The 14,624-nt window shown below is 40.4% G+C and overlaps 1 protein-coding gene across 1 annotated transcript in view; it reads left to right on the forward strand.

Annotated features, from left to right (window-relative positions):
- RALGAPB (Ral GTPase activating protein non-catalytic beta subunit) overlaps nt 1-13,900 on the forward strand; it is an 83,098-nt gene extending 69,198 nt beyond the window's left edge. Inside the window, exons 26-30 of the mRNA XM_006085168.3 lie at nt 174-310; nt 3,687-3,795; nt 4,597-4,675; nt 9,176-9,324; nt 9,792-13,900. Of these exons, the coding sequence (XP_006085230.1) occupies nt 174-310; nt 3,687-3,795; nt 4,597-4,675; nt 9,176-9,324; nt 9,792-9,985 (668 nt within the window). The 3' untranslated portion in view covers nt 9,986-13,900. The remainder of the gene's footprint in view (nt 1-173; nt 311-3,686; nt 3,796-4,596; nt 4,676-9,175; nt 9,325-9,791) is intronic.
- The last annotated feature ends 724 nt before the right edge of the window (nt 13,901-14,624 follow it).

A 14,624-nucleotide genomic window follows, 5' to 3' on the forward strand; every position in this document is an offset into this window, starting at 1 on the left:
CCTGCAGGCCGGACATTCCCCACCCCTGCTTTACAGAAAATGTTTGCCAACCCATGCTGTAGAAGTAATGCTTTGTTTAAGTGACTTAGGTTAGACTACTAGCATAATTAGTTTACACACTTTTGCTCCAAACAAGTAGTAGGTATTATAATTTTTTTTCTCTTATGCCATAGCTGATTCATTGGAAAGTAACATCTCGGACCAAGACAGTGATTCAAATATGGATCTTATGCCAGGAATTCTGAAACAGCCATCCTTGACACTTGAGCTTTTCCCTAATCACACAGACAATCTTAATTCCTCACAGAGGGTAAGTCACTTCGTTGTTAGATCTCCAAAAAGTTATAGTGGGGGTAATTATAGAATCATGCCTGCAAAGCTTTTGCCTTTAACCCAGAGAGTAATCGATAGTTACACTGATTCATTAGTGTCTCCATTTTTAAAAGCAAATTCTCATGGTTCTCTTTTTTTTAGCTTGCAACAAATAGTTCATTCTAAGACGGCCTTTGTTTCCCTTGATTTAGCCATTCTAGTACCATGTTTGGTTCTCTCACCCATTTCTTCTTAAGCCTACGTTTTTATTTAGTACCAGAAATATCTACTAAAACTGGAGCAGTGCCTCTACAATTCACATCTTTAATCGTGCAACATTCAACTTAAACAAGTCTGGCTATATACAAATGGTAGCAATTTGGAGAACAGCTCAATATATGAATGAATACACTGAGTGAGGTACACAGCAGCTACTACAAGAAGAGAGCATTTTACTTTTTTCTTACCATATCAATGGATGTTATGTCTTTATCTGTGTTTTCTCCTCATGTTACCTGTTTTTTTGTTATTTTTAATCCTCACCCAAGGCTATTTTTCCATTGATTTTTAGAGAGAGTGGAAGAGAGAGGGAAAGAAGAGAAACACATCGATTGGTTGCCTCCTGTACGTGCCCTGACCAGGGCCCAGGCTGGGGAGGAGCCTGCAACCAAGGTACGTGCCTTTGACCAGAATCGAACCCAGGACTCTTCGGTCCACAAGCTGACACTCTATCCACTGAGCCAAACTGTCTAGGGTCTCATGTTACCTCTTAAGCCTTACTGGAAAGTGACTAAGTAAGTAATATCAAGAGTACAGAACTAGTTCACAAGTATAAGAAGATTGATTTAAAACAAATAAGCCCAGCTGGTGTGGCTCAGTGGTTGAGTGTTGATCTATGAACCAAGAGGTCACGGTTCAATTCCCGGTTAGGGCACATGCCCAGGTTGTGGGCTCGATCCCCAATAGGGGACGTGATGTGCAGGAGGCAACCAATCATTGATTCTCTCTCATCATTAATGTTTCTCTCCTCCTTTCCTCTCTGAAATCAATAAAAATATATTTAAAACAAATAATAAAAAAGACAAAAGAAGTGTAAACTTGACTGAAGCCATTCTTCTGTTGTAAGGATTTTAATTTGGCTCCTTCCATAGTGAAAATGATTCTATATAATAAAAGCATAATATGCTAAGTGTCTGGTTGGCCGTTCAACCAATCAAAGAGTAATATGCTAATGATATGCTAAGGCCACTCAACCGCTTGCTATGATGTGCACTGACAACCAAGGGACAGACAGTCGACCAGTCTCTATGACATGCACTGACCACCACGGGGCAGGCGCTCTGACTGGTAGGTTAGCTTGCTGCTGGGGTCCGGCCAATCCGGACTGAGCGAGATGGGCCAGACATTCCTTGGAGCCCTCTCGGGGTCCCTCCCTGGCTGGCCAACCTCTCGTGTCCCTCCCCAGCCCCGATTGTGCACTGGTGGGGTCCCTCGGCCTGGCCTGTGCCCTCTCACAATCTGGGACCCCTCAGGGGATGTTGGAGAGCCAGTTTCGCCCAATCCCGCAGGCCAGGCCAAGGGATCCCACTGGTGCACACGTGCACTGGGCCTCTAGTTCTTAACATAAGTATATGGGAGGAGTTTTCACCTTTAAAATTGCTTTAGGCAAAAAAGTTAAGTTGTATAGGACACTTTGAAGTAGACTGATTTTGAAAATCAGGAGTTGCTATATTTAAAAAGATTTTACAGAATACAGTTGGGAGATGAACAAGTCTATTGGATGGTAATGCAGGATTTTAGCCAGATCTAATAGTCAGTGATTGGCTGTTCTTATACTCATTTTCTGAATGCCAGCATAGTTAGTTATTCCTTAAAATCCAAAGAATGAAAACTCTTAAAGCACATTGTTTTTTATTTATTACATACTGAATTTTTAAATAATTAACAAACTAAAAAAAGAAAAATCATTATCTCAATAGATGCAGAAAAAAACAGTTGAGCAGGAAAAAGGTCAGTGTATTAGGCAGAATTCGAAGATGACCCCCAATGATTCTTGCCCTTGTAGAATGTCATCCCCTTCCATGTGGGTGGAACTTGTGAATATGATGAGCTAGACTGTGATTATGTTACATTTTATGGCAAAGGGGTTTTGTGGATGTGATTAAAGTTACTTTGAGGTAATCAAAAGGGGGATAATCCAGGTAGGCCTGACCTAATCACAGGAGCTTTTCAAGTCTAGGGCTGGAAGTCAGATGTAGGAAGTCAGAGATTCAAAGCTGATTAGGAGCCATGATGCTAAAAGAATAGTGTCTGAGAGTTGCCTGGGTATCTGTCACTAATTTGGGGAAAATCTCTCGGTCATTCATTTTCTGTGAATGTCATGATAGAAATAAGAATTTGGGGGAATTGTCATGGTCTCTGGTCATCTGGTAAAAACATGTATATTTTTGTGTGTACAAGCGTTATTTTTATTATTATTTTATCCTCACCCATATATTTATTGATTTTTTTAGAGAGAGGAAGTAGGGGAGAGAGAGAAAGAAACATCGATCGCTTGCATCCTGTATAGTGGGGATCGAACCTACAACTTATATATGTGCCCTGACTGGGAACCGAATGTGCAGCCTTTTGGTGTATGGGATGACGCTCCAACCAACTGAGCCACCCAGCCAGGGCAAGCATCATTATTCTTAAAATTCAACTTCAGTTTGGGATTTTCCCTTCTTTCTGTACAACATAGCTTTGTTTAGGGCTTTAGCATAAACTCAGGTCTGATGCATGCCCTGAAAGTAGATGAGACTCAGAGTGCCATTTGCTAAAGGGGAAACTCATAGTTCTGTTAGCCTTTCAAAGGAACTTACAGCTGACTGGGAGGGCAGGGAAGCCAAAGAAAACTGCATGATAGTGAAGACCTGAGCAACATTTTTTTTCTTTCTGCTGACAACACAAAGGAATTTGGGGGGGCTTCAATTGTAATTGGTATGAGAATGAGGAATAACTTGCTGGTGGGACATTTAAAAGATAAGGATTTCCAGGTAAATCAGTAATGTTACCATGATGAGGAAAAACACTGCTTTCTGGCCATATAGATGAACTCAAATCATAAATTTTCAATTATTAATTGTCAGTTTAATATAGTTTTTTTTCCCTTGAGGATTTTTTGTTCTTTATTTATTTATTAAATTTATTGGGGTCCTTTGAGGATGTTAGGCCTTCATTCCTCTGTTCTAGGTTGAGACTTAATAAAGGTAACTGATTTCCCAAGATCCGATACTTATGTCACTGGGTAGCTTGAGGTCTGTATGATTATAGTTTAATTAAGCCAGTTCTTTTTTTTTTTTTTCTCCTATCCTGCTTTTCTCTGCCTCATATAGCTCAGTCCCAGTTCCAGAATGAAGAAGCTGCCTCAGGGCCGCCCCGTGCCTCCCCTTGGACCTGAAACAAGAGTGTCTGTAGTCTGGGTGGAACGCTATGATGATATAGGTACTATATTATAGGGACGTTGTCTATAAATAAAATTAGAATGACCATGACTTTCTAAAGGTCTAAAGGGAATGGCAGCATAGGCGTGGTGTGGCAGCCAGAAGCTGGGACTGGAATTCAGCAGACCTGGGTCTGCATCCCAGCTCCACCACTCAGTTTCCTTAAGCTTTGGAGTATTTATCTGTTCAATGGAGACACTCGTATTCCTTAGTTCATAGTTGTGAAGATTTGATGAGACTAGTGGATATAAAATCTTTAGTTTTGCTTGGTATGGTATGACAGTTAATGGTCTATTGCCACTTGGTCCTACTCACCCCAGGACTTTGGGGAAGGGGGAGCACTTCCCTCACCCTCTTCCCTGGAACCCTACTATCTAGATTTAGTGTAAAGATTAATTTATTCTTAGGAATTCTGCTATGGATAAGTCCTTTGTGACGTTTATATAAGCAACATAAGAATCTTAGAAATGCATATTTAGCTTAGAATCTCATCTGGCTCAGAGTTTATGGGAAAGTGTGATAGTTGCTTTCCAGCCCCTCCACAACCCTTTCCAAGCCCTCAAAGACTACAGATCACGTTCTCTAACAACTGTCTGCTTTAGATGAACTTAGCAAAAATATGTGTTGAGGGAGAACTCTTTATTTGTGAGGAATAGTTTATATTGTAAGATTATATTGTAGGATAGCATAGTCCAAATATTTGTTGCCTACTTGTGTAGAGAGTTTAGAAAATTAGATTTCCTATTATTTGTTTGGGAAATAGAAGGGAGATATTAATTGCAATGCTATTATTTTCTTCCAGAAAACTTTCCCCTCTCAGACCTGATGACAGAAATCAGTACTGGTGTGGAAACTACTGCAAATAGTAGCACTTCTCTGAGGTACACTCTTATTTGCTTGAAGTTTATCAGCATGTCTTTTAAAATATGTTGATTGCAGTTTAATCAAGAAAGATTTATGAAACAAATGGGATGAAGGCAATCATAACCAAACAATGGAGGGGGTGGGGAGGACCAAAGACCTTTGTAGATAAGTGCATAAGGTGATCAAATTAGCAGGATTTTTAAAAGGCATAATTAATTGCTGTTTTACATTTATCTGCAGCAAAAAGACAAATGGAGATGTGAAGGCATCTAAGTGTTAATGAAAACTGATAATAGGGTAGCAATCTATACTAATAAATGGGTAATATGCTAATTAGACTGGGTCGACCGGACATCTTCCAGTCATCCTGACAAAGCCACGGTGGTGGGGGCTGAGGCAGAGGCAGTTAGGGGCGATCAGGCTGGCAGGCAGAGGGGTTAGGGGCGATCAGGCAGGCAGGCAGAGGAGTTAGGGGCGATCAGGCAGGCAGGCAGGTGAGTGATTAGGAGCCAGCGGTTCCAGATTCCAAGAGAGATGTCTGACTGCCAGTTTAGGCCCGACATCCCCCAAGGGGTCCCGGATTGGAGAGGGTGCAGGCCGGGCTGAGGAACCCCCCTCCCCCCGCATGAATTTTGTGCACTGGGCCTCTAGTATTAGATAAAATAATGGAGTTAAATTGGTCAAAACATTCTGGACAGATAGCAGTTAAAATATCCAAATCACATGAGCTATTTAGTGGAAAAAATATTTTAAACTTTATTAAAAAATTGTTAAGATTTTTATTTTAGCGGCCCATGCACAAACGGAATAAGAAGAAAATAATATGATTGCCAGAATAGTCACAGTGTATCTGTATAGGCTTTATAGTTTCAAGATTTTTTGCTTAACTGTTTTTGGCTTAAACAAATAACTTTAAAATAATTCCAAGGGTACAATTATCATCTTCATTTTGCAAATGGGATAAAATATTCCTCATCATCACATATTCAATTAATGAAGGATTTAAGAATCTAAATCCAAATGCTAACCTCATCTCCCACATCTCACAGAGCTACCCTTGTTATCAGGCTAAACCTGATATTTTAACTTTGCGCAAGTTCCTTCAGTGTACATGATCTGGTTTGTATTGCGTGTAAGATGAATTTAGTCTAACATTGTTAGATTATTGTTGTAGAATGAAGTCAGTAAAGATAATTTATTTTATCATATTTTAAAATTTCTAGAAGAGGTCAAGTCATTAATAAAACTTTGTGTTTTTGGCCCTAGCTAGTGGAGGATTGGCCCGTGCACCAAAGGGTCACCATGGGTTCAATTCCTGGTCAAGGGCACGTACCTGTGTTTGCAGGTTCTATCCCCAGGCCCAGTTCAGGGATCTTGTGGGAGGCAACCAATCGATGTGTCTCTTTCACATCGCTGTTTCTTTCTCTCTCTCTCTCTCTCTCTCTCTCTCTCTCCCTCTCTCTCTCCATCTCCCCACCCCCTTCCTCCCTCTCTCCCTCCCTCCCTCCCTTCCAGTCTTTCTAAAAAAAAAATCAATGGGAAAAAATACCCTCTGATGAGGATTAACAACAAAAAAGGAAATTTTTTTTTTAATTTTTAAAGTTATTAAGCATATTCTAATGTCTAACATGGTACAGAGTAAATTGTCAGGAGCTGGTTTTTTTATGCCAAGGTATTTTAAAGCAATTTACTAGGTGTATTGGTTAATAATGCGGATTTTTTTCAATAGATGGAGTTACACATATGTTGATATATGCGATTTGATATGTATGCTATTTTGTTGTATTGACAACAAGCTTCAAAACTTCATATGTCAAATTTGCTGAAGGTGTTAACATCATAGATATTTTTACACTTAAAAATGTCGAATTTTGTGCCAAAAAAAGAGCATTTGCAGGAAGTTTTAATTCATTATTTTGAAAAAAAAGTGCAGCTGAATACTTCGGGAAGCTTATGGTGAACATGCTCCATCTCAAGATACTTGCGAACGTTGTTTTAAAAGTGATGATTTCAATGTGAAAGACAAAGAACGTCCAGGTCAACCAAAAAAGTTTGAAGACCAACAATTACAAGCATTATTGGATGAAGATGCATGTCAAACTCAAAAACAACTTGCAGAATGATTAAACGTTGCTCAGCAAACAATTTCAGATGGTTTACAAGCAATGGGAAAGATTTTGAAGGAAGGAAAATGGGTGCCACATCAACTGAACGAAAGACAAATGGAAAACCGAAAAGTCATCAGTAAAATGTTGCTTCAACAGCATGAAAGAAAATCTTTTTTGCATCAAATTGTTACTGGCGATGAAAAGTGGATTTATTTTGAGAATCCCAAATACACAAAATCATGGGTTGATCCAGGTCAACCGTCAACATTGACTGCAAGGCCACATCACTTCAGAAAGAAGACAATGCTCTGCGTTTGGTGGGATCATGAAGGTGTGGTGTATTATGAGCTTCTAAAACCAGGTGAAACCATTAATACTAATCACTACCGACAACAAATAATCAGTTTGAACCACGCTTTGATTTTGAAATGACCGGAATGTGCCAGAAGACATGGCAAAGTAATTTTGCTTCATGATGACGCACCATCACACACTTCAAAACCAGTTAAAGACACATTAAAACAGCGGTTCTCAACCTATGGATCGCGACCCCTTTGGGGGTCGAACGACCCTTTCACAGGGGTCGCCTAAGAACATCGGAAAACACATATTGAATATATAATTACATATTGTTTTTGTGATTAATCACTATGCTTTAATTATGTTCAATTTGTAACAATGAAAATACATCCTGCATATCAGATGTTTACATTATGATTCATAACAGTAACAAAATTACAGTTATGAAGTAGCAATGAAAATAATTTTATGGTTGGGGGTCACCACAACATGAGGAACTGTATTAAAGGGTCGCGGCATTAGGAAGGTTGAGAACCACTGCATTAAAAGATCTTGCCTGGGAAGTATTAACCCACCCGAGTATTTACCAGACCTTGCTCTTTCAGATTACCATTTGTTCCGATCAATGGCAAATGCACTTTCTGAGCAGCACTTCAAAACATACGAAGAAGTGAAAAATTGGGTCTCTGAATGGTTTGCCTCAAAACAAGAAAAGTTCTATTGGGACGGTACCCACAAATTACCTGAAAGATGGGGGAAATGTGTAGCTAGCGATGGATATTACTTTAAATAAAGCACTTTTGATGTTTCTCTTGAAATTATCCTGTTTTCTTTAATTACAAAATCTGCATTATTAACCGATACACCTAGTAGAGATATTCTAATGTTCTAAGTATTTGAGCATACATCTCTAAAAATTTAGAACACTTTTTAAGTAGATAAAGATAACATTATCATGATAATAAAGTTAATGAAAATTGCTTAATTTCATCTAGTGACCAGTTTACATTAAAATTTCTCTATTTTCCCTAAAACATCCTTTATAGCTCATTTGTTCAAACCAGAATCTATTCCCAGACCTTGCATCTAGTATTAATTCCTTCAGTCTCTTTTACTTCAGAACAGTCCTGTTTTTATTTTTCCTGAAGAGACTAAAGTAGTTTTCATGAGGTGGATTTTTCTAGAACTTCTTTGAAAGGAAACATTTGTCTTACACTCATTTTTGTTAGTGTTTTAATATTTTTATGTCAAAAGTTCTAAAATGATTAGACAATTTGTATTTAATTAGTACATTAGCAAAGTTTAGGATTTGTCTTGAGGCTAGAATTAGTATAGGATTGATTTTTAGTTAATGTCTTGAAAAGTTGACTCACTGTTGCTTTGGCCAACATCACTTTACCTATATAGAAGGAAAGGTCATTGTGTTGCAAAACAATTAGAAGCAAACAAACAAAACACCAACCCTGACATGTAACATCACAGAATCTCACAGGCATCTCTAGATGCACTGGCATATACCTGACTCATGATGTGTCACTCGGTCTCCCAAAGGTGTGATTGCTTTCTTAGCACCTGTTACTTGTTCAGAGGCTTTAATGGCTTTGGCTCTGCCAAGATGTCGCCATTTATCACCTTTGCCCAGGAGTCCCTCCTAACCTCCTTCCCCATCTCCTGAAAAAAAATTTTATCAGGGGTTCCCATGAGTCCCATTTTTGCTCTGAGGTGCCAGTGTTGACTGTAGTGGAGTTCCCTGCACTTGTCTCAGCTCACTTTTGTTCCTTACAAGGAGGAGGAACTGAGTGTAAGTCCCCATAGCTGGTTGCTAGATTTATAGCTCCCCCAATAGATTTCTCTGGCCTTTTCTTCCGCTCCGTGTCCCCAGTGGTTTTCTAAGCACACTTTTAGTGCCTTTTTTGTCAGTTCAAAACACCCAGCCCCAGTGATGGGTATTTAGGGTCAGGTGTCGAGGTGTTTCATCATGGGCCTCCAGGAAGAGGCCTCAGCAGACTGACCCCATGGCTCTTATCAAACTCTGCCTGAAAACAAGTCACTGGGTAGTCTTATATTACACATTACTATTTGGGGTAAAAAGTGTTTTCCTTTCTTAAGATCTACCACTCTTGAGAAGGAAGTTCCTGTCATCTTCATTCACCCTTTAAACACTGGATTATTCCGGATAAAAATTCAAGGAGCCACTGGAAAATTTAACATGGTCATCCCTCTTGTGGATGGGATGATCGTCAGCAGGCGAGCACTCGGTAAGGTCTTCACATGTGGTTGAAGGGTTGTCGTGTCTTTTTTTAAAATATATTTTTATAAGCCAAAATGAAGTAGAAATAAGGAAAAATGTTACTAAATAGGGCCCACATGTAGAAAAATGCTGTGGTCTTGTTCAAAAGGAAGCAAGCTTTGAAGTGTGCTTAACTAGTAAGTATGAGTAGAACTATAATTCACAAAATTCCAGTATTAGAAAGTGAAGATAGCTATTTGTAATCCAGGGCAGGAACTGGGTCATCAGACCAGATTTTTATTCTGTTTTTCCTTGTCCTTGTATGTTTCTTCTGATAGTTTTATCTTCATCGAGCTCTGTCCGTCTCTCTGGGGATGGGAAGAGCTTTGCAAATGGGCTGATAGTTTGAGTGTGTGGAGAATAGTTCACTTCAGTACTGAGAGTTCACCTAGCTGACTGATGATTCACATTGTTTTAAAACCTTCTGTTTTCAAGGTTTCCTGGTGAGGCAGACTGTAATTAATATTTGTAGAAGAAAGAGGCTGGAGAGTGACTCCTACAGTCCACCACATGTCCGCCGGAAACAGAAAATCACTGACATTGTCAACAAGTACCGGAACAAGCAGTTGGAGCCAGAGTTTTATACTTCACTTTTCCAGGAGGTTGGACTCAAGAACTGTAGTTCTTAGACTCTTGAACTGTCTAGGATTCTTCAACTCCAGTTTGGGGCTATAATATCAAAGTAAAACAATTTGATAGGTGATCACTGTAAAGATAAAAACAAATCACTCCCCAAGAGCTTACTGTTTAATCACCAGAATAGAAGAAACACATTTAAACCCTTCTGATAGAAGACTTCCAGCTTTCTAGTGAAATGGGCTCCAGACACAATCATATTCCTTCTGGTAATGATGATATACATTTTAGCCATAAACTTTCTTTTAAAAGTGACAATTTTAGTTAAATCTGAGCCTTTTGAGGAGAAAGGCTTTTATGCATCTCAGTTAAACACTTGCATTGGTAGTATCAAATTTGCAAATTAGAAGTTGAAGATAATTTTATACCTCACTTTTTAGGAGGTTGTGTTCAAAATTAAAATCTGTCTCAGAATCTTCAGGACCTTTGAAGACTCAAGTTGATAGCATGGAGGAAAAGGAAAGAAATCTCAACTTTCTGCTCACTCATTAGGTCCATTTGTCATCTGTCTGTCATCCAGCTGTCCAGCTGACAGAAAAGGACTTGTTTTTGGCTCAGATATGAAGTCTGGCATTAAAATCTTTCATATTTTCTCTCCACATTTCAAAAAGTTGTTATGCTCATTACTGCACAGACCTGTCTGAAAGCCTCATTTCTGGGCAGCCCAGGAGCAGATCTAATATGGAGGCATGGCCCTGTCCTTTAATAGGGGGACAGAAGGAGTTTGTGGGGTTAGAAGTTGTAAGACAGCAGTGATGCCTCCACTCTCTCCAGTATTGTCTAGCTTGGTGACACAATGACAGGGTAAACATTTGTAATTCCTTGGTAATTTCTTGGTTAAATAGTAAGAAATATAAATTCACAACAAGAGTTGAAAATTATTTGGTTTCATTCATTGTCTCTTATTTCAGGACCAAGCAGGAGACTGCAGTAGTTTATGAAGGATTCTAATTTGGGGTTCAGGAAATAGCCTCTCACCGCTACTAATTCAGATCTCTCCCAGAGAGCTACTGGATTTCATCACTGTTGACAAACATTAGTGACCACCTCCTTGGGTGGCTGCTGTGAAAAATGGCTATTGTCATATTTTCTGGACTTTGCCAGCTGAAGGCACAACAAATCCCAGCCTGGGTTTTGGAAATACTTGTTACCTCGCTGCTACTTTTCTGCCAGGGATAAATGTTTTGAGGTGGCCAGACCCAGAACATCGATTACAAGGATTCCTGTTACAGCTCTAGAGTAGACACTGCTTATTTCTCCTATTCTTATGCACTTTCCTCTTTATTAAGATCATTTTATGTTAAGAAAATAAGTGACATTTAAAGTCCAAAAAGGAGTGATCACAGTTGTATTAGGGGTGATTTCTCACCTGAAGTCTGTTATCAATAGATTCTGTAGGTTAGGGATGCAATGGTCTGTTTGGTTTGATGTAATTAGGGGGCAGAGGATAGTGTGTAGGGCCTAATTCCCTGTGCAGGTACTTCTGTTTCAGAAGTACGTATTTTGTCATGTATGAGCAAGAAATGTGGGCATAGTGGCTCCTGGTTTTAAGTTTGCTATACTTTTTTCTTCATGTTTGTTTTAAGCTCAGGTAAAACCTATGACTCCATTTTCCATTCAGGGTATGATGTTATTCAGTAATTGATTTTCTTTGTAATCTGGGCAATAAATTGATGTTTCCAGGTGGCAGCATGGAGGAGGGGTATGTATGATAAAGTTTAGGAAGTTCTACTCTAAAAATGTTTTAGTAGCTCAGCAGATATAAGGCGAGGTTTAACAGTTTTCATGGAAGTTCCAGATTGACCGTTCAAGGGGAAAATGGGCCCTTGTTCTAGTGGTTGTGAACAAAGAAGGCTATAAATTGATGTGCAACTTATAACATTCCAGAGGTTAAAAATAGCTGATGTAGGTGTACTGCCTCAGTGAGATTTTTCAGATAAACCTTTTACCTTTGGCTTAGTTTTACTACTGTCAGCAAAATGTACTGTGGTGTGCATGTTGCAGGTAGGCTTCCTGATCCTGTAGTTTGCTATAATTTCTGGCAACTCCTTGTAATTCGAATGGCTTTGATAAGTGAACATCTGTGTTGAATGGAATTTGTGACCTGAAAGATCTAGTGGTCTCCCAGGGAAGGAGGGATGGATTCAGGACTATGAAGTCCAGTATGTAAGGCACAAACAGTATGAGGTACACGACCTTGTCAGGTGCTGGTTCCTTCTGTTCAAAATAACATCTGCTTTAAAAGGAGGTGTGGTAAGAGCCTTGCACCTTTCACTAGAATTACGGGTTTGAGTTCATGGTCACTAAGGTCACCTACCTGCCTTTGTTAAAGTCACTTTGAGTAGAATAATGGCAGAGGAGCATATTTAGTCCCTAGTAACGGTTTTTAGAAGTCCACTTTATAAGCTTGCTAGTGTGCACTCATAACCTTTGGAGGGAAGCCGGGACCGCTTGGGCCTGTGGCTTAGACAGTTTAGTTGCTGTATGCGACAGGTGCACTGGGAGGTGGATGAGCGTGGCATTCATGACAAGAAAAGCATTACCCAAGGGACAGAGTCAGGTAGTCCCTCATCCTTCTAGCTTGCGTTTGGTGATGGAGGCTTTCCTCTTCCTCTCTCTGGAAGCACTGAGGACAGTAACAGGGCTTTTGCCTTTTTAACCCTTTCCTTGTTCAGCCAACTTTCCCTTTTGTTCAGTGCTTCCCTCTAAGTGCCCCCTTCTCCTGCCCATTGGCTGTTTGACAGGAATAGTTACGTTGTGGGTTGACACTACTCAGACACACACTCAAACACACACATACACTCACACACGCACACACACACCTGCGTGCACACACACACGCATCCATGCTGCTCACCATTTCCAGGTCCTCTACTTCAGGGCAACCCATTCTCCTCTGGCCTCATAAATACGAAAACCTACAGCTTTGGCCAGTAATGTCGCGAGGTCTTCACAAACGGTTACTTCTACGTGCACGGAGGAACTCTGTCAGGTTCTGCAGACTGCTATTTAAAAAGGCAGAGTCTTCAAGAGTATTTATTTTTACTGGCAGGTGAACTTTACCCAAAGTGGGAGTCAGCATTGCTCAAAGGCTTGGTTTGTAAAAAGTAGATGGTAAAAGGTGTAATAGAGATAATTTGACACTCCTGCTGGCAGTAGTTCTCCATTCAGCATTTAAAAACCCATTCAGGTTATATCTTCCTTAAAAAAATGGTTCATATGTTTACATGAAATGATAAGTTGCATTAGATGGTCTGTTTTAAGGATTTCCATGACAGCCTCTTTTCCTGAGACAGAGAGATTGGAGGTAGTCCACCCGCTCAATGTGGAAGCAAACGGGGGTTCTTTTCTTGGTAGCTAAAGAAGCCATGTACTTATTGTATAGTGTTTTTCTCAAGAGTATCAACTCATGTTCTCCAGATGCTTTTCTTTTTTTATAATGGTGAGGGAAGAGGTATAATTTGGGATTCCACAGTGCCTTGCATATAGTAGGCGCCCAATAAATATTTGTTGAAGCAAACCAAGTTTCCCAAGTCCTTGTCTCTTGCAGTGACCAAGAACATCTTTCTCCTCCGAAGGGCTTGGCAGTTGTGGCTAAAAGATAAGCAGTATCATTATTTGCTTGAAACCATATATACAATTTGTATGAATTTCAATATGTTGCCAAGACATGACCTTTTTCTTATTGTATTTTCTGTAAATATTTCTGGCTCTGAACTGTAAAGTAAAGGCGAAATGTAAATATGAAGGCGCCGTGTCCCTCGCCTCCTGTGTTTTCTCTTCGTTGGTTAGGGAAGAAGGCCCAGAGGCTTGTTTGTATTTATGCCGATCCTTTGTCCAGAAGAAACCCATGGAATATTGAATGTAATACATTTAGTCAATTAAATTTTAAGGAGATTCTTATCTAACGTCGTGTGTGCTTTTGGTCCTAGGCCGGGGTTTGACTCCTGTGTGGGTGTTCTAACTTAACTCTTTCCAATATTAGATCTGTGCGGTTTCCTCCTGGTTTGGGGGAGTCTCATCAAGTACTCAGACTTGGTCAAAGTATTTGGCTTCTGCGCTGGAAGGATCTTGTGTAATGAAGTCCCTGCCAGCAGAGGCCACATCCCAGGAGCAGCAGTCCCGAGACACACGGAACGCACTGTGCTCTCTGCCCACAGAGGACTGAGCTCTGCCAAGCTGGCCAGTCAGGAAAGTGGTGGAGGTTTGGCTGCAGAGGGTTCCATGGGGCCAGATTAGCATCTTAATGCCTAGATGACACATGGGTGGTCATGCTGCCCAAGGTGGAGATGGGTGCCTTTGCCTAGAGCCGCCCCCTCCAGCCTGGCACTGATTCCCTGTGAAGTTAGTGTGCGGCCCCTGGACTGTGCCAGGGAGCCACCTCCCTGCAGTTGTGTCCACACCTGGGTCTTGAGTGGCACAGCCCATCAAGGCACTGCTTCTTGGACACGCATTCTAATACCATCTGCCCAGACTTCCTCTGAGGACTCTAGGGCTAAGACTCCCTTTAAACACACTGGCCCTCCAAGCTCCAGCTCTCCCCTCTCTTCCCTCCTCTCTAGCTATCTAGCTATCTATTTAATTAAGTAATCCTCACCCGAGGACATGTTTAGAGGAAGGGGGGGGAGAGAG

Source organism: Myotis lucifugus, unplaced genomic scaffold (genome assembly GCF_000147115.1).
Source record: "Myotis lucifugus unplaced genomic scaffold, Myoluc2.0 scaffold_16, whole genome shotgun sequence".
NCBI classification, from domain to species: domain Eukaryota; kingdom Metazoa; phylum Chordata; class Mammalia; order Chiroptera; family Vespertilionidae; genus Myotis; species Myotis lucifugus.